This window comes from Buteo buteo, chromosome 3, assembly GCF_964188355.1.
Source record: "Buteo buteo chromosome 3, bButBut1.hap1.1, whole genome shotgun sequence".
NCBI lineage: Eukaryota > Metazoa > Chordata > Aves > Accipitriformes > Accipitridae > Buteo > Buteo buteo.
Window position 1 is genome coordinate 14,995,277 of NC_134173.1, and position 17,532 is coordinate 15,012,808.

General features: G+C 36.0%; 1 protein-coding gene across 8 annotated transcripts in view; it reads left to right on the forward strand.

Moving 5' to 3' along the window:
• RTTN (rotatin) overlaps positions 1 to 8,027 on the forward strand; it is a 91,210-nt gene extending 83,183 nt beyond the window's left edge. For 7 of the 8 annotated variants that reach the window (XM_075022888.1, XM_075022890.1, XM_075022889.1 and 4 more), the window contains 6 exons: positions 969 to 1,095; positions 2,910 to 3,109; positions 3,936 to 4,203; positions 5,374 to 5,477; positions 5,840 to 5,909; positions 7,557 to 8,027. In XM_075022888.1, coding sequence (XP_074878989.1) covers positions 969 to 1,095; positions 2,910 to 3,109; positions 3,936 to 4,203; positions 5,374 to 5,477; positions 5,840 to 5,909; positions 7,557 to 7,639 — 852 coding nt within the window. In that variant the 3' untranslated portion in view covers positions 7,640 to 8,027. Of the gene's footprint in view, positions 1 to 968; positions 1,096 to 2,909; positions 3,110 to 3,935; positions 4,204 to 5,373; positions 5,478 to 5,839; positions 5,910 to 7,556 lie in introns of those variants that run through there. The other variant, XR_012649740.1, reaches the window with a different exon arrangement.
• Positions 8,028 to 17,532: the final 9,505 nt, after the last annotated feature.

Genomic DNA, 17,532 nt, shown 5'->3' on the forward strand with positions numbered 1-17,532 from the left:
GGCTGGGCATCGGTCAGCAGGTGGTGAGCAATTGCATTGTGCATCACTTTTCTATCTTGGGTTTTATTCCTTTTTTTTTTTTTTCCCCATTGTCTCCCTTTTCTTTATTATTATTTTTATTTTATTTTAATTATTAAACTATTCATATCTCAACTACTAAGTTTTACTTTTTTTCCAATTCTCTCCCCCATCCCACTGCGGGGGGAGGAGTGAGCAAGTGGCTGTGTGGTACTTAGTTGCCAGCTGGGGTTAAACCATGACATTTTCACACATTTATTTCTATTTTCTCTTTCACGGTTCAATTTGTCTTGGCATTGTGACACAACTTGTGCTACTTTTAGCAAATGCATTGATGGAACCACAAGATTTCTAGACCTTCCAGAAGTGCCCCTATTGAGGGCATGTGTTAGCATCCTTTTTGTATACAGAACACCATGTAAATTATGGGTCTGAATAAGACATCTGGTTATCCCTAAGGTCCCCATAACTTGGTTGTGCCATAATCTCAGATAAGATTATTGTGGAATATATTTCTTGTTTTGATCAGGGGTCTGAAGAGACAGTTGCTTGGAGGAGAGGAGGAGATTGCTGTTGATAACTGAAGTTTTCTGTTATTTGCTCTGTAGAGCTGCACTCTTCCACTTCCATGCTTTTTGAGTTCCAATAATTAGTTTAATTGGAGTAGAACAAAACTTCACAGCTCTTGGATAATCACAGTTTAGAATGAATAAAAGGTTAATTTTGTTTGTATGTCTCTCAGTAATTAAAATGTGTATGCTGGTTTTGACTGGAGTAGAGTTAATTTCATTAGTGTTGAAATGAGGGTGTCAGTTCTCTCCATACAATCTTTTAAAGCAAACTAAGGGGAAACAATAAGAAAAAAATATGCTTTTTCTCCCTCTATTTATACTTCCTTTTCGAAGTATGTAATAGTATAGTAGTTTAAACTCTTCCTCATGTTCTTCTAGATGGCAGCACTCAAAGCTCATCTTGTTCCTGTTCTGCATTCACTATGGCCATGGTTTTTAACAGACAACTCCTCAATGCAAATAGCTCTGCATTTGCTTTGTGTCTACACTGCAAACTATCCTTCAGGTATGAGCGTTACTCTATGATGTAATACACTGAAGTATTTAACTAGAATAATTAAGACAGAAAAGCATAATAAATGGAAAAGAATGCTTGCTAATTCCACAAGAGGAAAGTATAAAAGCACTGGTCCATCAAGGTCTATCAAGAGTTTTGATTTTAATACATTCAAGACTTTTGTTCAGATCCTGTTTCAGTCTGTTGGGTTTAGCAAGAGTACAGTTGTATTAAAGGATTAAATAGCATTTAATTCAAACCATTATGTTTGAAGGTTACACTGAAAGTCCTGCCAAACTGAATATTATAATGTAGAAATATAACTCTAGGAATTCTCTCACAGAGAACAGTGTATCAGTACTTTATACGGTTTGTACTTCAGCCCTTATTGAGAACATTCTGGTTTTGAAATAGTCAATAATCTAATTTAATTCTGTATTAAATTTCTTCCATTTATTTATGCATTGGGCTCGGTAGCTTCTATTTGTATATTTTTCATGAGTATTCTCTTCTTCATTTGATGAAACCTTTTATTTCCATTGATGAGTAATTATCCCCACGACTAGAAGCCTCTTCTTTTTTCTAGTATGAATTTGTCTCATTCCAAATCCTGGTTACTGACTCGGATAATGATTTGCTAATGGCTTGAAAAGTCATATAAGTATCTGTTGATTTCTCCCTGTCGAGATACCATAAAAGAGTTAGCATCATTAAAATATACTAACTGAACAGTCTCTGAGCTTTTTTACCCTCTTTTTAAGTTAATGTCTTCAGACCTTGAATAAGCTTGCGATGCTTTTTTTTTCATATGGACATTTTTTTAATATGGACTGAAGTAAGGTCAAATATGTATTAGTCAACCACAGGATATGAACTTAAAATGTAATGTCCTGAGATGTACTGGGAATGAAGCTGAAGTTCTGATGGTCTTTCTTGTTTCTTAACTGAGTGACTCTAGGCTGCATTTTTATTTTCCTTGCTAATAAGGGCAAGTGGTTTTAGATTAATCATGTTTTTTCTTTCTGTTCGGAATAGTTGGCTTATGAGGTGACCCAAACTTACCTACTCTGAACTGGTTAACCACTTTCCCTTAGCATCGTCGGACAAAGAAATGCATGTAGATGTTTGTAACAGTTAAAAACTGTCTCATTTTTATTTACTTTTGCCATGTAAGAAGTGAACCACTGTTGCAGATGGCAAATGCCACTAAATAAAAAGTCTGTGCACACATATGCATATATACCATCATGGTAGTAACTTAGTAGTTCCCTGCCACTGTATTAATTTGAACTTGTAGCTCTAGCATAGGATTTTGCATGCTACTGTGGTACAAGGTAATGACAGATGCAGACAGCACTTTTATTTCTCAGAAAAATAGTTGAAGAAACTTACTAAAACTTTTCTGAGAATATTTTAAGAAACTTACTAAACCTTTCAGTTGTATAGAGACCTCTTTTTCTGAACCAGTTTCAGAGGGTAACCTCAGATTCTGATGCCAAATAATTGTATAATACCTTAGGTAGAATGTTCCATTTTTTAAGGAGACTGTGACAGAGCAATGGTTTCTCTTTAACAGCAGAATCACCTCTTGTCTACTGTTCGATTGTTCTAGAACCTGCCTATTCCAGTACACTGCCACATTCAGGCACATTTCTATTTAAAACATGTCCTATTGACTGCACTGTGGTTCAAAGAAAAACAAACCCCAATCCTTTCAAAAGTCCCATCTCAATCTTTGAACTGTTAGACTGCTCTTTCTATAGATTTTTTTTTTTTAATGTATATGTGCATTTCTTATATGGTAAACATTTCATTTCTTTAAGGTTGTGCTTCACTTTGTTGGGCCAGTGGTGGACAAACATCACTTCCGTCTGCACGAAGTGCAGCTGGCAATTCATTAATGCATAACATCTTGAAATTAGCTTCCCAAGTGTCAAACGATAACGGCCCAATTCAGCAGGTGGTCTTTTGTCTTCTTTCTAACCTTGCACTGTCTCATGACTGTAAAGGCATTATTCAGAAGGTAAGTAAATATTATTCTTGACTTTAGCAATGTGATGGATGCATTTTCCTTTTTATTAAACCCTCATATTCAATATGGAGTGTCCTATGATCATATAGAGATGCTTCTGTAGGAATCAAAACCGTTGTGTCTTCTCAGTTAGTTGTGTTACTGTTCCCTAAGTGCAGCATGTAATCTGGTCATATGCATAGTCTGGACAGAAACAGCATATGGAACTACACAATTTTTGCTAGAGCTTTTTATAACCTCTCAGTTTCAGTGGTGTGTAAAATTTTTAATACCCATATATATTGATAGCAATCACTAGTGGATCATGAAAGTGAGCATACAGTAGAACAAACTGTATGTGAGTAAAGAAGAAATTAATCATTGTATAAATCATTACGTATACTGTGTGAAACATTATCTTTATAAAACTAACAGTTTTAGAGAAGACATCCTACATGTCAGTAATTAGCTGTTAGGTAGAAATCCTGTCTTATTGTATGAATGTAAGTACTGTCTTTTCCCTTTTTAATTTATATATTGAATGATTCTTACTCTATTTAAATAAATATATTGTGTTGGGTCAACTTTTATGTATCTACAGTGCATAAATATTACAGAAGAAGATGTATTTTACTGTATTAGCTTTTTAACCAAGATATGGATTCTTTTTCGTACATAATTCTTTCAAAAATCTTTGACTAATAATGGGTTCCCTGAAATATGTAAATGAAACATTAATACTAGTTTTTGGTCAAGTATGCAGATTGGAAAGTCAAACAACAGTGAACAAACTATGGAATACTTTAAATTCTAACATACTTTTTCTTCCTTCTGACAGAGTAACTTCCTGCAGAACTTTTTGTCTCTCTCATTACCAAAAGGAAGTCATAAAAATCCTGGTAATGTGTCTACTCTTTGGCTAAAGCTGCTACTGAACATATCTTTTGGAGAAGATGGACAGCAGATGATCATGAAGATAAATGGGTTTTTAGATCAGATTGTGGAAATGTGTAAATACAAACACAAGAACAGCCAACATCTAGCACTTCTTATTCTACATAACATATGTTTTAGTGCAACTAATAAACCAAAGATATTAGCTAATGGTAAGAGAATATTGTCTTCCAGAATACCATATTTTTATTGCAATTTGGATTACTGACCAAGAACTCAATATTGTTATTTAGAAAAGCATTTTTATAAAAATTATTTTCATAGAAGTAATTTTAGAACATAAGTTTTGGCAGAAAAGCAATTAAAATAATAAACAACAAAAGGAAAAGCAAAAAAAGAATCAAGATTTATTGTGAGACTGATCATTTGAATGTAGTAACACATTATGAATGAAAGGATTTTTGCAATTTTCTCAAACAGCTAGTTTTTCAGGGGGGTTTGAAGGATTCTTTGTGTCAGTTTGAAATAACTGAAGTTCCTATCTTTCAGTTGGACAAAGTCTTATTAGCTCCTGCAAGTCATGGATGTTGAGACAAACTATTTTGTGTTCTGTCATGTGCAGAAAATATTTATGATAATGATAAAATTATGATCATGGCAAATATATTTCATGTAATAACATGCACAGAACTTCTTTCTCGATTGTTTGGAAAAGGCATGTTTCTTTCCCCCATTTAATTGCAGAGAGAATGCTCCTGTCTTTGTTACAAGTTCTCAGCAGGTTTTCCACAGTGTCCACGGTTTTCATTTTTTCTTAAGATCCTGGTTTGCTGCCTTAATTAAGCATACATTTTTCAGTTACATAATCTGTGAATTTTTATTATGAAGTGAACAAGCAAACTTCAAGAGTATGGCTTTAGAGCAAGGCTAGGAGATTAAGGCACCTACAGTGGAGTGGCAAATATTTCTCATTGGTTACAAATCATCTAGGTAATAAGTACTAAGGAAAATAGAAACTTAATTTCCATCCTGATGTGGCTCTAATTGTGGCTACTGGGAGTTATAAAGCAGTTTCATGGCTTACTCGGTCCCTTTGCATAGCTGATAACTGTATATAACATGCATGCTTTATTACTGATGGCTTAATTTTTTAGCGTTGCTTGTTTTTGTTTTGCTATGTTCTTTTTAACACTTCTTTCAATGTAGTCTGCTGATTTCATGATCATATTTATATTCAATTAACATGATAATAAAGTTTCTGTAATTCCTTTGCCATACCAATACTTGTCATAGAAATAAGTGTACTCCAAGCATCAAAATACTGAGACATGTAAATATATTTGTGTGCTTTTCTAGATGCATTTTATTTTTTTTCTCATTAGATAAAGCGATTGCAGTACTGTCTGCCTGTTTGGAAAGTGACAGCTGTGCTGTTCAGAGAATAGGAGCGGCTTCACTTTGGGCTTTGCTTCACAACTATCAAAAGGTCAGTATTTGAGAAATACTTGAAAAAATTGTAATGTTACTTTCATTATGCTGTAAGCAATACAGTAACCTATAAGTAAATAAAAATAAAGTTTACAGTAGCAGCTCCATTTTATTATTTTAATCGCATAGCTGCTCAGGCCAGGAGGTTAAGCAACATGGTAAGGAAGCAGCTTGTCCTCTGTGATTTGTGACTGCTTATATAAATGCAATCTGTGTGATGATAGTCATGTGCTAATTCTAAAATTCCTGCATCTCATGTTCTGCTGAATTACTGTCATTTTCTAAACTTTGCTGTTAAAGTGTGAAAATGCGGGGAAGAAAGTCAAGTCATTGTATTTTGTGTGTTCATGTGTGCTACAGGCAAAAGTGACTTTGAAGAATCCATCGATAAGGAGAAGAATTGATGAGGCTTATGCTTTAGTGAAGAAAAGTAAGTCTTACTTACAACTAATGCCAATTCTGTATTTTTTCCATCAAGTAGATCATTAATACATTTCAATCAATGTATTGTAAGTTTTTGAAAGGATACTTTTGTCTCTAAAATCATGAGTAGTAATATGGTTTATGGTTAAGCATCTTACAAATACAGATACAGAAAAATGCCTCTTGGTTAACAAATTATAAATAAGCCCTCAGGTGATTGCTAAGGTTAGTTTGTAAGAATAGGTTTGATCATGCTTGCAGCAAGGTGCTTTCTTTGCACAGAACACTTCTGTGTTAATTCTTAAATTTAGTGATAAGAAAAGTTGTTCATTTAGCATTGTCTCTGCTTAACAGTGCTTAACTTCACTGTGTTGAACCACATAGAGAAGGGATCAGAACAGATCACTGTGCCAGTCTTTAAATACTGTGCCATGGCTTAGCTGACTTTCTGAATGCTTGAGTTTTTTGCTCAAGTAACTGAACATAACTATTGTTTGATTAGCTTTTGTATGATGGGTTGCTATCTTCAGCTCAAGAGCATTCATTTTGAAAGGTGTTCAAACACTGGTCTGTAGCTGCAGTATCAGTACCTAATAATGGGTTTACTGGTTGTTAGTCACATCAAGACTCTGATCTTGCAAAAAACATGCAAATGTCTCATTTTAAGCCGATGAGTTTTCCTACTGATTTTAATTGCTTTATAGATATACTCAAATAGGTTTATCAACTGGGAGGGCTTATAATACTGGGTTCCCATAGTATTTTGCACAACAGAATTGCCACAAAATTTCTGCCTACATTGAACATTGTCAGTATCCTAGTAAGGAGGAGATGTATTTTTGCTAGAATATCTCACGATAGTTCTTCCTGTACTGTCACCCAAATCCATTGATTTTGTCAATGTACTGTTGTTTCAAACACATTGTTTACTAAGTCAATCATTAAACATAATGCAACATTTCATATACTGTGCTCATAAAAAGATAAGTTTGTATTGTTCTTTATAGCGTAACTACCACTGATCAGAGACACATCAAAATGCTATGTTGAATCAACAAGGTAGAAATATGTAGCTTTTACAGACTAGCACCTCATAACATTAATCCCCATTTATTTATGTACTGCTTTAGAACATAAAGTCCTAGACTGAAATATTGATTTTTAATTCAATAAACATTTAAATATCAAAATACTGAGTATGAAAGATTTTACGCAACTGTAATTGTTACAGTTTAGAGTCACGTGAAGTTGTCATCTGTATTTTGCTGCATTAAGGTTCTCAACTAGCCTACCCTAGTAAAGCTTTGATCCCTTTACAGTGATAATTGGTCTACAATTGTAGATTGTTCTTCTGAGTGCAAGTGGGGGAATTTTTCAACATGGCTATTGTTATTTTACATTTCCTACTTTGTCCTACCCAAGGAGAAGTTTGGGAAGAACAAGGTACGACCTCATTGTAACATAGCATAGTCAAAAGGCAGTTTTCACTTTTTTTGTCACAACTAATTGAGGGCTTGGAAAGCTGCTCATAATATAGAGCTTAGGATCATAAAATAGCATTAATTCTAGCAAGGCATTTGATACAATCTTTGAAAAAGTAATTTTGTATTAAGAGTCAACTAGAAATTCAAACCTTGTTTTTTCTTCCTTTTAGCTACTCCACAGCCAGACGAAAATGAGCTACATGCCTACTATTTAAAATGCTTAGAGAATATAGTGCAGCTTCTTGATTTTTAATGGTCATCAGATGACTTCTCACATTGAAATTGGACAGCTTATTCAATGGGAGCCTGAAATTTAAAGAAAACACTGCTAATTCACAGATCTGTGGCAGCAGCATATATGCTATGGAAGAAATTTTTGAAGTCTTTGAGGAAGAAGTTCATCACTTTGAACCAAAGAAATTGCACTAAATGTGGTTCAAACTATTTGTACTGTAGTCCCAATGGGAAATCATAATGATATTACTATGTAAAGTATGTAAACAGAAGAAGGAATGTACAGAGGAAAAGGATGTGAAAAAACAGTAATTTTCTTAAATTATGCATTGAAATTTTTACTGTAAAGTATTAGAATTGCTATTTTGGATTGGTCTTAATAAAGGTTTTTTTAATTGGGATCAGCATTTGTTGTCAGGGGATTGTAATTTGTAATGTTGCAGTGCAGATGTGCACAGTGCATAGTTAGATTCAAGAACTGAAAAAGTTGGTAGTCGTGGTGTTGTCCTAAAAGCGGATTCATTAGCCGGTGTGCAATAGACCAGTCTCACACACTCAGGAGAGATATTGCTTTATTCTGGACAAGGTGCTCAGTGTACTTTCCACAAATCAAGCACACCAGATTCATCAGGTGTGTCCCTTTTATACAGCATTTGCATCTAATTTATTAAACTACTCCTACCTAATACATATTCAAACTATCTAATGCATATGCATAGTATTACGTAACCATGACACATCAGATGCCTTCTCTGCATGCGCGGGGATCTCTGGTGGTCTTTGGTGGTCATTTGAGGAGGTATCCCCTCCTCACTTTGACCACTAAGTTGGTCTGTATCGGGTCAGTCGTTCATTTTCCCGCCAAGAGGGTTGCACCATCAGTCGGGAAGAATAGAAAGGATCGGAATTGGTGCTCCAGGTGAGGCACCATTAAACAGGAAGAATAGAAAAGATCAGAATGATCTTGGCTAACTAACTTAATTTAAAACAGGACTTTCTAATCTGCTACAGGATTTTCTGTATCTGACATGAATGGTGTGTTATACCTATTAGGTATAGAACAGCAAGGTGTGTGTTTTAGATTTGAAGGAGTTTTCAGTTCAAACTGCTGCATTTTTTTAAGATGCTAACAATTGAAAAAGAGCTCTCAGTTGCTGATATTACAGGTGACAGTTATGTTAACATAGAAGTTTATTCAGGATATGAGGTATGTGCATCAGTTTTCGTTAGTTACGTTACAACATTGTAGAAAATTTGAGATGCGATTTGTTGTTTGCCAATTTATAAACACTTCAGATCTTTTCCTTAAGGAAAAATCCAGTCTGTTATCCAGGCTTGTGTTTTCTTTGAACTGCTGCTATGTAACTATTGTCATAAGTTTTTCAGTATTCTGTGCTAAATGAGTTTGAGAGAAAAATACATTGATGCCTGAGCACATGACAGTTCTGCTGAACATGCTGCTGAAATACCTGGCAGGGTGTTTACATTTCCCTCAACACAGAAGGTTTTTGTTTTATGTCAGGGACAGATAAAAGTGAGCAAACAGAAAGCAAAACTTGGGTAACATCTCTAGAAGAGTTGTAGCAAGGGCATGTCTACCTGTAATTAGTCTTTTCTTCCGAACCAAGTGATGACAGTATTTTCCACTGACAGAGGGGATTTTTTGGTTTGTTATGTGATGCTTATAAGTAATGTGTGATGTAATATTATTCAGCTGACGTAAGTGTGATGCTTATAGTGGCTGGACTAAATCATTACTAGAAATGTAATTTATCGGCTAACCTCCCGCTCCTCCACCAAACAAAAAGCAATGATAGACTGCCAGAGCCTGGCTCTTTTCCAGTTTGTACATCGCATAATTATTGTAACTTGCAAAATGGTTGTTAAATGCTGTCCCTGCTCATCCCATAGTATTGCAGAACTGAAAGCTGCAGGGCCGGAGAACACTCGCCTGTCTGGGTTTGGAGGGGGGGTTTCTTCCCCTCAGGCTAGTGAGTGCCAGTTCTCTTCAGAGACTTGTTTCAGCACACTCAACCCCAATGATTTCTCTCATAAATCAGGTTGTAAGTCAAAATGCAGATTGTTTGCCAGTTTGCTTTCTTTTTCAGAGACACAAAAAACGAGAGCACCCAATGCCCGTTTAATTCCAATGGAAGTAACCGCTTGGCAAGGATGGCGAGAGCTCTTTCAAAGTGTAGAAATACACATGGATCTAGTGAGGTGAAACAGGGCTGCATAGCTGAATGACTTCATTAAAATGCAAGTACAATATAATAAAAACATAGAAGAACTGGATGCTTGTTTTCTATTAAACATTTCTATTTTACTGAGCTATACAAATTCTTGAAGAAATTATTCATATTGAAAAATCCAGATACATTGCTAATAAATTTGTTGTTACAGTAAGCCTTAGTGTGAGTGCAGTGTTTATCCCCAAATAAGCATATATCTAAGTGCTGTTTTCTCAGTATTTTGTAACACTTTACGATTGTGGGAAGCAACTGTAGCCATGGCATAAGTAAATATTTCTGTTTGGTGTTGCTCCTCAGGAAAATCAAAACAATTTTTAGCCTCTAAGGGCACGTACATTGAATGTCTATATTTGCTTTGTGTACAAAGTCTTCACAGAATACTTAAAACTTTTCTCCTTCAGGATTAAGGAAAGAGGAATTTATTTGTTTGTTTTTTCATTTATTTGTTTAAAGGGCAGCACTCTTCATTGCCTTTTCCCTCAAAAATCAGGGACGTACAGTGGCTGCATCCTGTCTCCCTGCATGCTAATAAAGAGGTGGGTTATAAAACATAAATGACCTTACAATTTCTGTTCACTGGCACTTATACTAGCACAAATAGCCTCACAATAACCTTTAGTCTTAATAGATTTCATAAAAGATAATTAAAATATTGAGACCTCATTCACAGTTAAACCCAATTTCAGAAGTTTGGAGATGCATCTATTTTCAAGGATGTGATATTTATCATGTTTGGGTTTTCAAAGAAAATTAAATCTTAAAATACCTTCAAATTTTAAGAGCTATAAAATAATTTATCCTACAGAGGAAAGTGCAATTAAAGTGGAGATGGATTCCCTGAACAGACTACAGAATTTAAAAGGTAATATTTAGCATGCATCTAGTTTCTCTAATAAAAGGCATGGCCATGCAAGCTAGGAGTCTCTCGAAAAATCCTTATCCAGGAGAACACAATTGCCATTTGCATTAACTGCAGATATATTCTGCTCTTACTTGGTTGCTTTATCTTTTATGATAAGTTTGTAATCAAGAAAGATGTTATTTTAAATTCAAAAGAGGTATGTCTATAAAATCCACTACAAATGAGGCTTTCCGATTTTTCAAGACTGATGTGTCATCTATTGCTTGTTCAAAACTTTCAAAGAAATAATTTTTGCTTGTGGTAAAAAGTTGTGGATTAAACTTAAATCATTTAGTTTTGATTATGTGTGCATTCATGCAAATAGAGACATTAAGTCATGACTTGCTGATGAAGTTTTCAAACCTTTGAGTAACAGATTTTCAGGCCTACTTGAAAATTCTCAGAAAAAGATTTCTTATGAGAAAGGCACTATTTTTTTTACTTTTCCAGCAATTTGGAGTTACAGATTCTCCTCACTCAGTAATACCAACTGCACAGACCCTGGTGGATTTTTTAATGGGTTCCTCCCCATATCAAATTTGGAAATTACAGCAATTACAGGCTTCTGGCTTCAGTAGAATGATGGAGCGGTGCTGGCCAGACTGGGGAGAGGAATTTTCTGTACTGAGACTTTGGCCTAGCTTTCTATAAGGACTTCCCTTCACATTAAGTTAGAAGCTACTGTGACACCTTCTCAAATCTGATTGTCCTTCAGAGAAGTGTTTTAGTGTCTTCTGGGGTGGGTGGGTGGGGGAAGATTAGCAGACACCTGAAGATTGCTGTCCTCTAGGGAGTCTAGGGACACACTACAGTCCACTTGAGGTTTCTTCTGGTCATAAAAAATGTGATCCCTTCAAATCTTTTCCTCCTAGAGTAATCATCTACAGCTCCACCACTGTGATAGCAGTCATACTACCATTACTTTAGAAGAGAGTGAGTTGTGCTAAATACAATTTCACAACACCTCAGTCCTTTCCAGCTCATCTTTTGGCTCGCAGGCCACACTGTAGGAAGATGTGCGTTCTTCATTTATTACCTTCTCATTTTTTCGTGATTACCTGACCTCATTCAGCAATCCTGTGTGGCCTCTGGGCATTCCCAAGAGCTGGTTAGTCTAGCCCAGAAGGGTTTGGCCCCATGGATGCCCTCTGGCCTCAGTGCCAGCTGCTCTTGGGCACCTCTTAATTTTATAACTGGTGTTTTAGGTGCTGAAGAATAACAGTGAGGGTTTTACAATTCAGTTTGGTATTCAGCTACATGTTCCCCCTGCCAATTCTATCTCAGCAACCACAACCTTTTCAAGAAAAAAAAGGGTACAGTGTGAAAGTTGGTCCCATTTTCACTGGAAGAGGAGATTCTCACAGCACATGCTTTCCTTCATCCAGAATGGAGAGTGTCGGTCTATATTGAATTTACAGCAAACAAACGTGCTCAGGTTCACAAATGTTCTCGTTCTTCATAAACACACGGACCAATTCTGAACGATCAATTCCAATGTTATGTCATTATTCCAGCTTCTTAATTGCTTGCCGACAGGATGATGAAGTTTTAAATTTTTAGTTCTTGGTCCTTAGTGTTTAGAATATGTGTGCAAGACTTTGCTGAGCAGAAATGTAATTTTAACAGTGTTTAGAATATGTGTGCAAGACTTTGCTGAGCAGAAATGTAATTTTAACAGAAAGCACTACTGCTTGTGATTTTTGCATATGATTCTATATTTTTTTTCAAAATGGAAATGTTGGGAGGGAGTTGGAGTTAGATAGGTTTTTAATAAATATATGATAGAGCTGTTTGCAAACAAGTTCATTTTTTGTTCCACAAAATTTTTACATTTCCACTTCAGCCGAAAACACAAATAATCTACTCTATAAAGAAGTCTCAGGAAACTCATAAATAGATTTTGATTAATATTACATTTTTATGGTTTTTATTTTTTATATATTTTTAAGATGCTTATAGTTTTTTCAGAGAATTTTAATAGATTTTGAGTAACTTCAATGCTAGTGTTTTTCTGCTTTTATTTTCTTTTCCTTTGATGTGGATTACTGGTACACCATTATCTACCTTTTAGATCTAATAATGCGTTATTTAGAGACTAAAAAGATAAATTCTTCTGGCCAGTGATTCTATTAAATACACGAATCTTGAATTTGAATTGGCATTTCTAATTCTCAATATGAACAATTATGCTATTTAAATTATCAGCCATTGTTATCAAACTAGTCTGAAATAGAATGTTGATTTTTTAAAATTAAACCAGAACCAAACACATTTCAATATTCCTTGTTGTTTTATTGACAAGTACATGCATTATTACAATTTTTTATTGTTCTTTTATTTTTTCTAAACAGCTTCTGTTGTTTCTTCTACTTTCGCCAATGTAAGACCAACATTCACATGATTTTATTGAGATCTCGGAGGTTAACAGTAATTTCTGCTTCCCAATGCAACCGATGATTTTCAAGCTAGCAGGTATCTGTTGATCTGTGGTTTTACAAAGCATGGTTGGTGCATACAAGCCCCTTTTGGTATTTCTAACCTGTCAGAGAGATGCCCTGCAACCTAGAGAACATGCTTTTCTCTGCAAAAAGCTGAAAACTTTGCTAAAGTTGCTTCCTTCCCATGCAAATCCAGTGCAAGAAATTATCAAAATCAATAGTTGTGACAGTTATTTATCACACAGGAAAATATTTTATTAATGCTAAATTATGCGTATAAACAATGGCGCAATGTTCTAAGCACTTTACCCAAACATACCATTACCTGCAATGCTTTAAACCTGCAAGCAAGATTTCTTTGTTTGTATTGGAATACTTGTTTAATAAGCATTTTGTAGCAAACAAAACATTTCCAAATGTGGATTCTCATGTAGCTGATTAGAAATAGCCTTCTATTATCTCACGTGTGGTGTTTTGTTTGCTTGGATGTTGTGAGACTTTATGGGATATGGTGGGAAAAAAACCCCAAACAAACCACTTTCAGAATTGAAATAAGCAATATCCTCAAAACTCAATAGCTATTTCACAGTAAAGTTATGCTGGGAGAGAACCAGCCCAACTCTTGCACGGCTGAGATCACCAGCCGTGAGGATGTAGAGTTGAACCTAACTTCAAAGTGACAGGAGAGACCGTGTTCACCCACATCACTTAAAAGGACACACTGGTCAAAGACCCCTGATTCACTTTACTTAGAGCGGGAAAGCTCTGGTTGAATGCAGTTTCTAACTTTATTGATAAGAAAGAAAAACTGCAACCAAGTTCCAATTTGTTTGTCGCTTCTCTCTGAAAATGAGGGGAAAGCTGGTTTAGGTGTGCCTTAAATGTTCTTGGTCCATTGCTGACAAGGATAGGTAGAAGCTGATTTTTTTTCTCTTTGATTTGTGAACAATTTTAGTGCAATACAGGTTCAGCTGACAGAATTTTTGGAAAAGGAGGGTCAAGAAAATCTGCTATACTTTCTTTCACAATTCGTGCTGGCCAAGCTGTGTCTGCCTTAAAAAGAATCACTCTGTAAGGGGATTTCTGACTGTTAGTATCAAAGCTGATACTCTGTCTTGAGAAGCCTGAGGTTAGCAACCCCAAATCATGCATATTATATGACTGCTTTCTGTAAAATAATTTCTAGCTAAATTTTACTATTTAAAAACAGAAATTTAGCATTGTCTTTGACCTAATGTTTGCCAAGAGCAGCAGAAAAGAAGTAAGGACAAAAAAAAAGTAATTTCTAAAAGTGAAAAGACTCATAGAAAACGGGGGGGAGGCAGGGGGGATATTTTTTTATGTGTGTGTGAAATAAATTTCTCATTAGCCAGGCAGGATTGATTAAGTTGCAGCAGGTTCTTATGGCCAATAAAGAGCAGATCTGGACCCAGAAACAAGGCTTATCCATATGTACTTTCTGTAAGAGCTTTTGCTTCTTACTGGCAGGTAAAACTTATGTTTTATTTTCCTTCTTTTTCCATAGTAAATGTGCTTCTAAAAACAACATGAAATGTGGGGTAGCATGACACAAGAAACACTGCTAGTGAGTTGAATGTTTAAAACATTTGAAGCCATCAGAATACAGGCTGGCAATTCTCAGTGCTTCATGTAAATAATACAAGATTTTGTTCACTAGAATCAGTAATATACGGGACTTTCAATTTTTCAGTGGTGTTGCCTATCTTTCTTTAAAAAGGCAGTTTTAGAAATGCTTCCTAATTGAGAATATTCTCAGAAGACTGACCTGGAGTTGAAATACATATGAGGTTATCAGCAGCAAGTAATGTCTTTTAAAACCAAATACTTTCTCTTCTCTGTCCTTCAATAACCCTAAGTAGCAGTGCAGAGCTTCATGGAGACAGAGCAGAACAGGAGCGAGAGGGGATGTCCTCACTGCCTGCAGCCCGGTATCTTACACATTCTGGGAGTTAAAGGCTCACCTGCGTCCTTGTTTTAGATCCAGGAGTAATAAATGTGTGTTATTAAAAACTTGCTAGCCAGTTTAGATGAGGTCTGCTAACTGAGTTTCACAAGAAGATAATGTCTCCTCAGTTTAATTTCCTGTGTTAGGTCTATATCACAGGCTGCTACTGACTTCAGAAACCAGTTAGTGTGGCTTAGTGCCAATCACTAAACCAAACCCTGAACAATTCTGAGGGGGGAAGGAAAAAAACAACAAAAAAAACCCTCTTGAAAAGCTCTTTTGAGAGAATACAATTGTCAACATCTAGGTGAGTTGACAAATATGCTGCACTCTCAGCTGAGGCAATGGCAAGAAATGTCTTGGCATCAAAATAGCAGTACTCATCACATAACCCCAAATTTAGAGTATTGTAGAAAAGCTCAAAGTGCTTCCACTTCAAAAGAGGATTTCTCCAAATCAGGAAGGGGGAAATTGTCTTTTCTCTTGGCTTTCATTCTAGGGCCCTCTGTAATTAAGGATTTGCAGAGGGCCCTTTTCCCATCGCCGTGGCAGCTGGAGCGTGGCTTACTTCTCAGCCGGAGTTTTTCTTGCCCATCAGGAGACTTTTCCAGAAAAGCATCTTCTAGAGCTGAATAACAGCACCTGAATAAAAACTTTGAGTTGCTTCCAATTAAAGCTACTTTATCTGAATTTCACAGTCTTTCTGAACCTGGAATTTGGTGAATCCTGAGACTACGTACAAGCTTTAGTGCCTTTATGATTAGATTCTTTGCAATTTGAAAGTTTTCCATAAATGGCAAATAACCCTGAAGTTTTGAGGGCTGACACAAGCTTCTCCTGCAGGTAGAAGCAGTGACACTGAAATTCACAATTTTTCTGAAACTTCTGGTGTGATTTTTAATCTGTTTGCATAAACTAAAACATCAGCTGCTCATTAATCCACAGCTCAAGAAACTGTTCCTTAAACCCTTTGGTGTGGTTGCTTTGTGCCTGCAAGATGTACAGTTTCCAGCATTAAAAATAAGTTTAAAAAAGGAATATTAAATTCACCTGCATGCTGGTTTCTGACCTAATAAAAATGCTACACTTGAGTAAAAAATCTTGCATTGTCAGGAATGACTGCAATAATTAAAGGTTTGCAAAGCATCCCTACAAAAAAAATGTGTATTAATACACGAGAAGGAATGGAGCCATTCGGCAGGAGGTTGCCAGAAGCTGGGGTAGCCAGCAGGGAGGGCTCTGAGGTTTCGGGGTGCTGCAAAGTCTGTGGCCACCTCTGTGGCTCAGGGCTCACCCTCCCTCCCCGTCTGCATCCTGTGCTGGGGGCGGGGGCAAAGTCAGCAAACAGCGACCAAAATAACAAGACTTACTGGAAAGTGACTGGTGATCAGTGTAAAATTAATGAGGGTTTCTGAAAATCTTTCCTTGCTATTTTTTGCATTTAACATTTATAGGAGAAAAGCCCGCTCTGCTCACTTCGGGTGTTTGTTGACAGTAATTTGCCATTGCATGGTTTCCATTTATTGCATTTATCATAGATCAACAGGGCAACTCCCCACCCCGATTTGAATAAAGCAACTGTTTTTATGCAGTTTTAAATGGCAATATGACTGAGGCTGGAGTCACAAAAATGCCTTTGAAGATTGTTTTTAAAGCTGACTTTCTTAGTAACAGGAAGTTTGCATCCTGTAAGAATAAAAATAAGAAGAAATTGTAGCACAGCAATGGATTGTAAGGATTTGTATTCTTCCTTCAGCATTATTCAGAGTCTCTATGTGGTGAAACATGCAGTTTAGCGTTGAAGGTTTTATCCAGTATGCTTTTAAAAACATTTTACGACAGAACAATGAGTGTGGAAAAAAAATTGTTATGGACGTAACAACTGATTTTAAGAAGCCAAAGACCATAAAAATCAATAGAAAAATCTAACTTTATGTGACATTGGACTAGGTCCCAGCAGGGGAAACATTATTGTATGGACAAATTCACTAGGGAATATAGCAGGAATTGAGGTCAAAATGTAATCACCCAGAATGTAGCTCTTCAGGGTGGATTATTTTATTCTCCCTCTGAACTGAAACATCTCTTAATGGTAATAAATCTCCTTATCCTGTGCTGGGAGTGTATTTGCAGTAACATATCAGAAGAAAGATCCTTAACGGCCTATGCACTTTTTCATATGACTCTCTAAAATATACTGTGCTTTCTCCCCAACATGCTGGCATAATTTTCTTTTCCGTTAGAGATAAAATGGCCAACTGGAAACAGTGGTAGGTGGCAAGTGCTAAACCAAGGGTTTGAAATCTAACTAAAACTGAACAGGAAAAAACAAAAAGGAGGGGGAGAGAAAGAGAC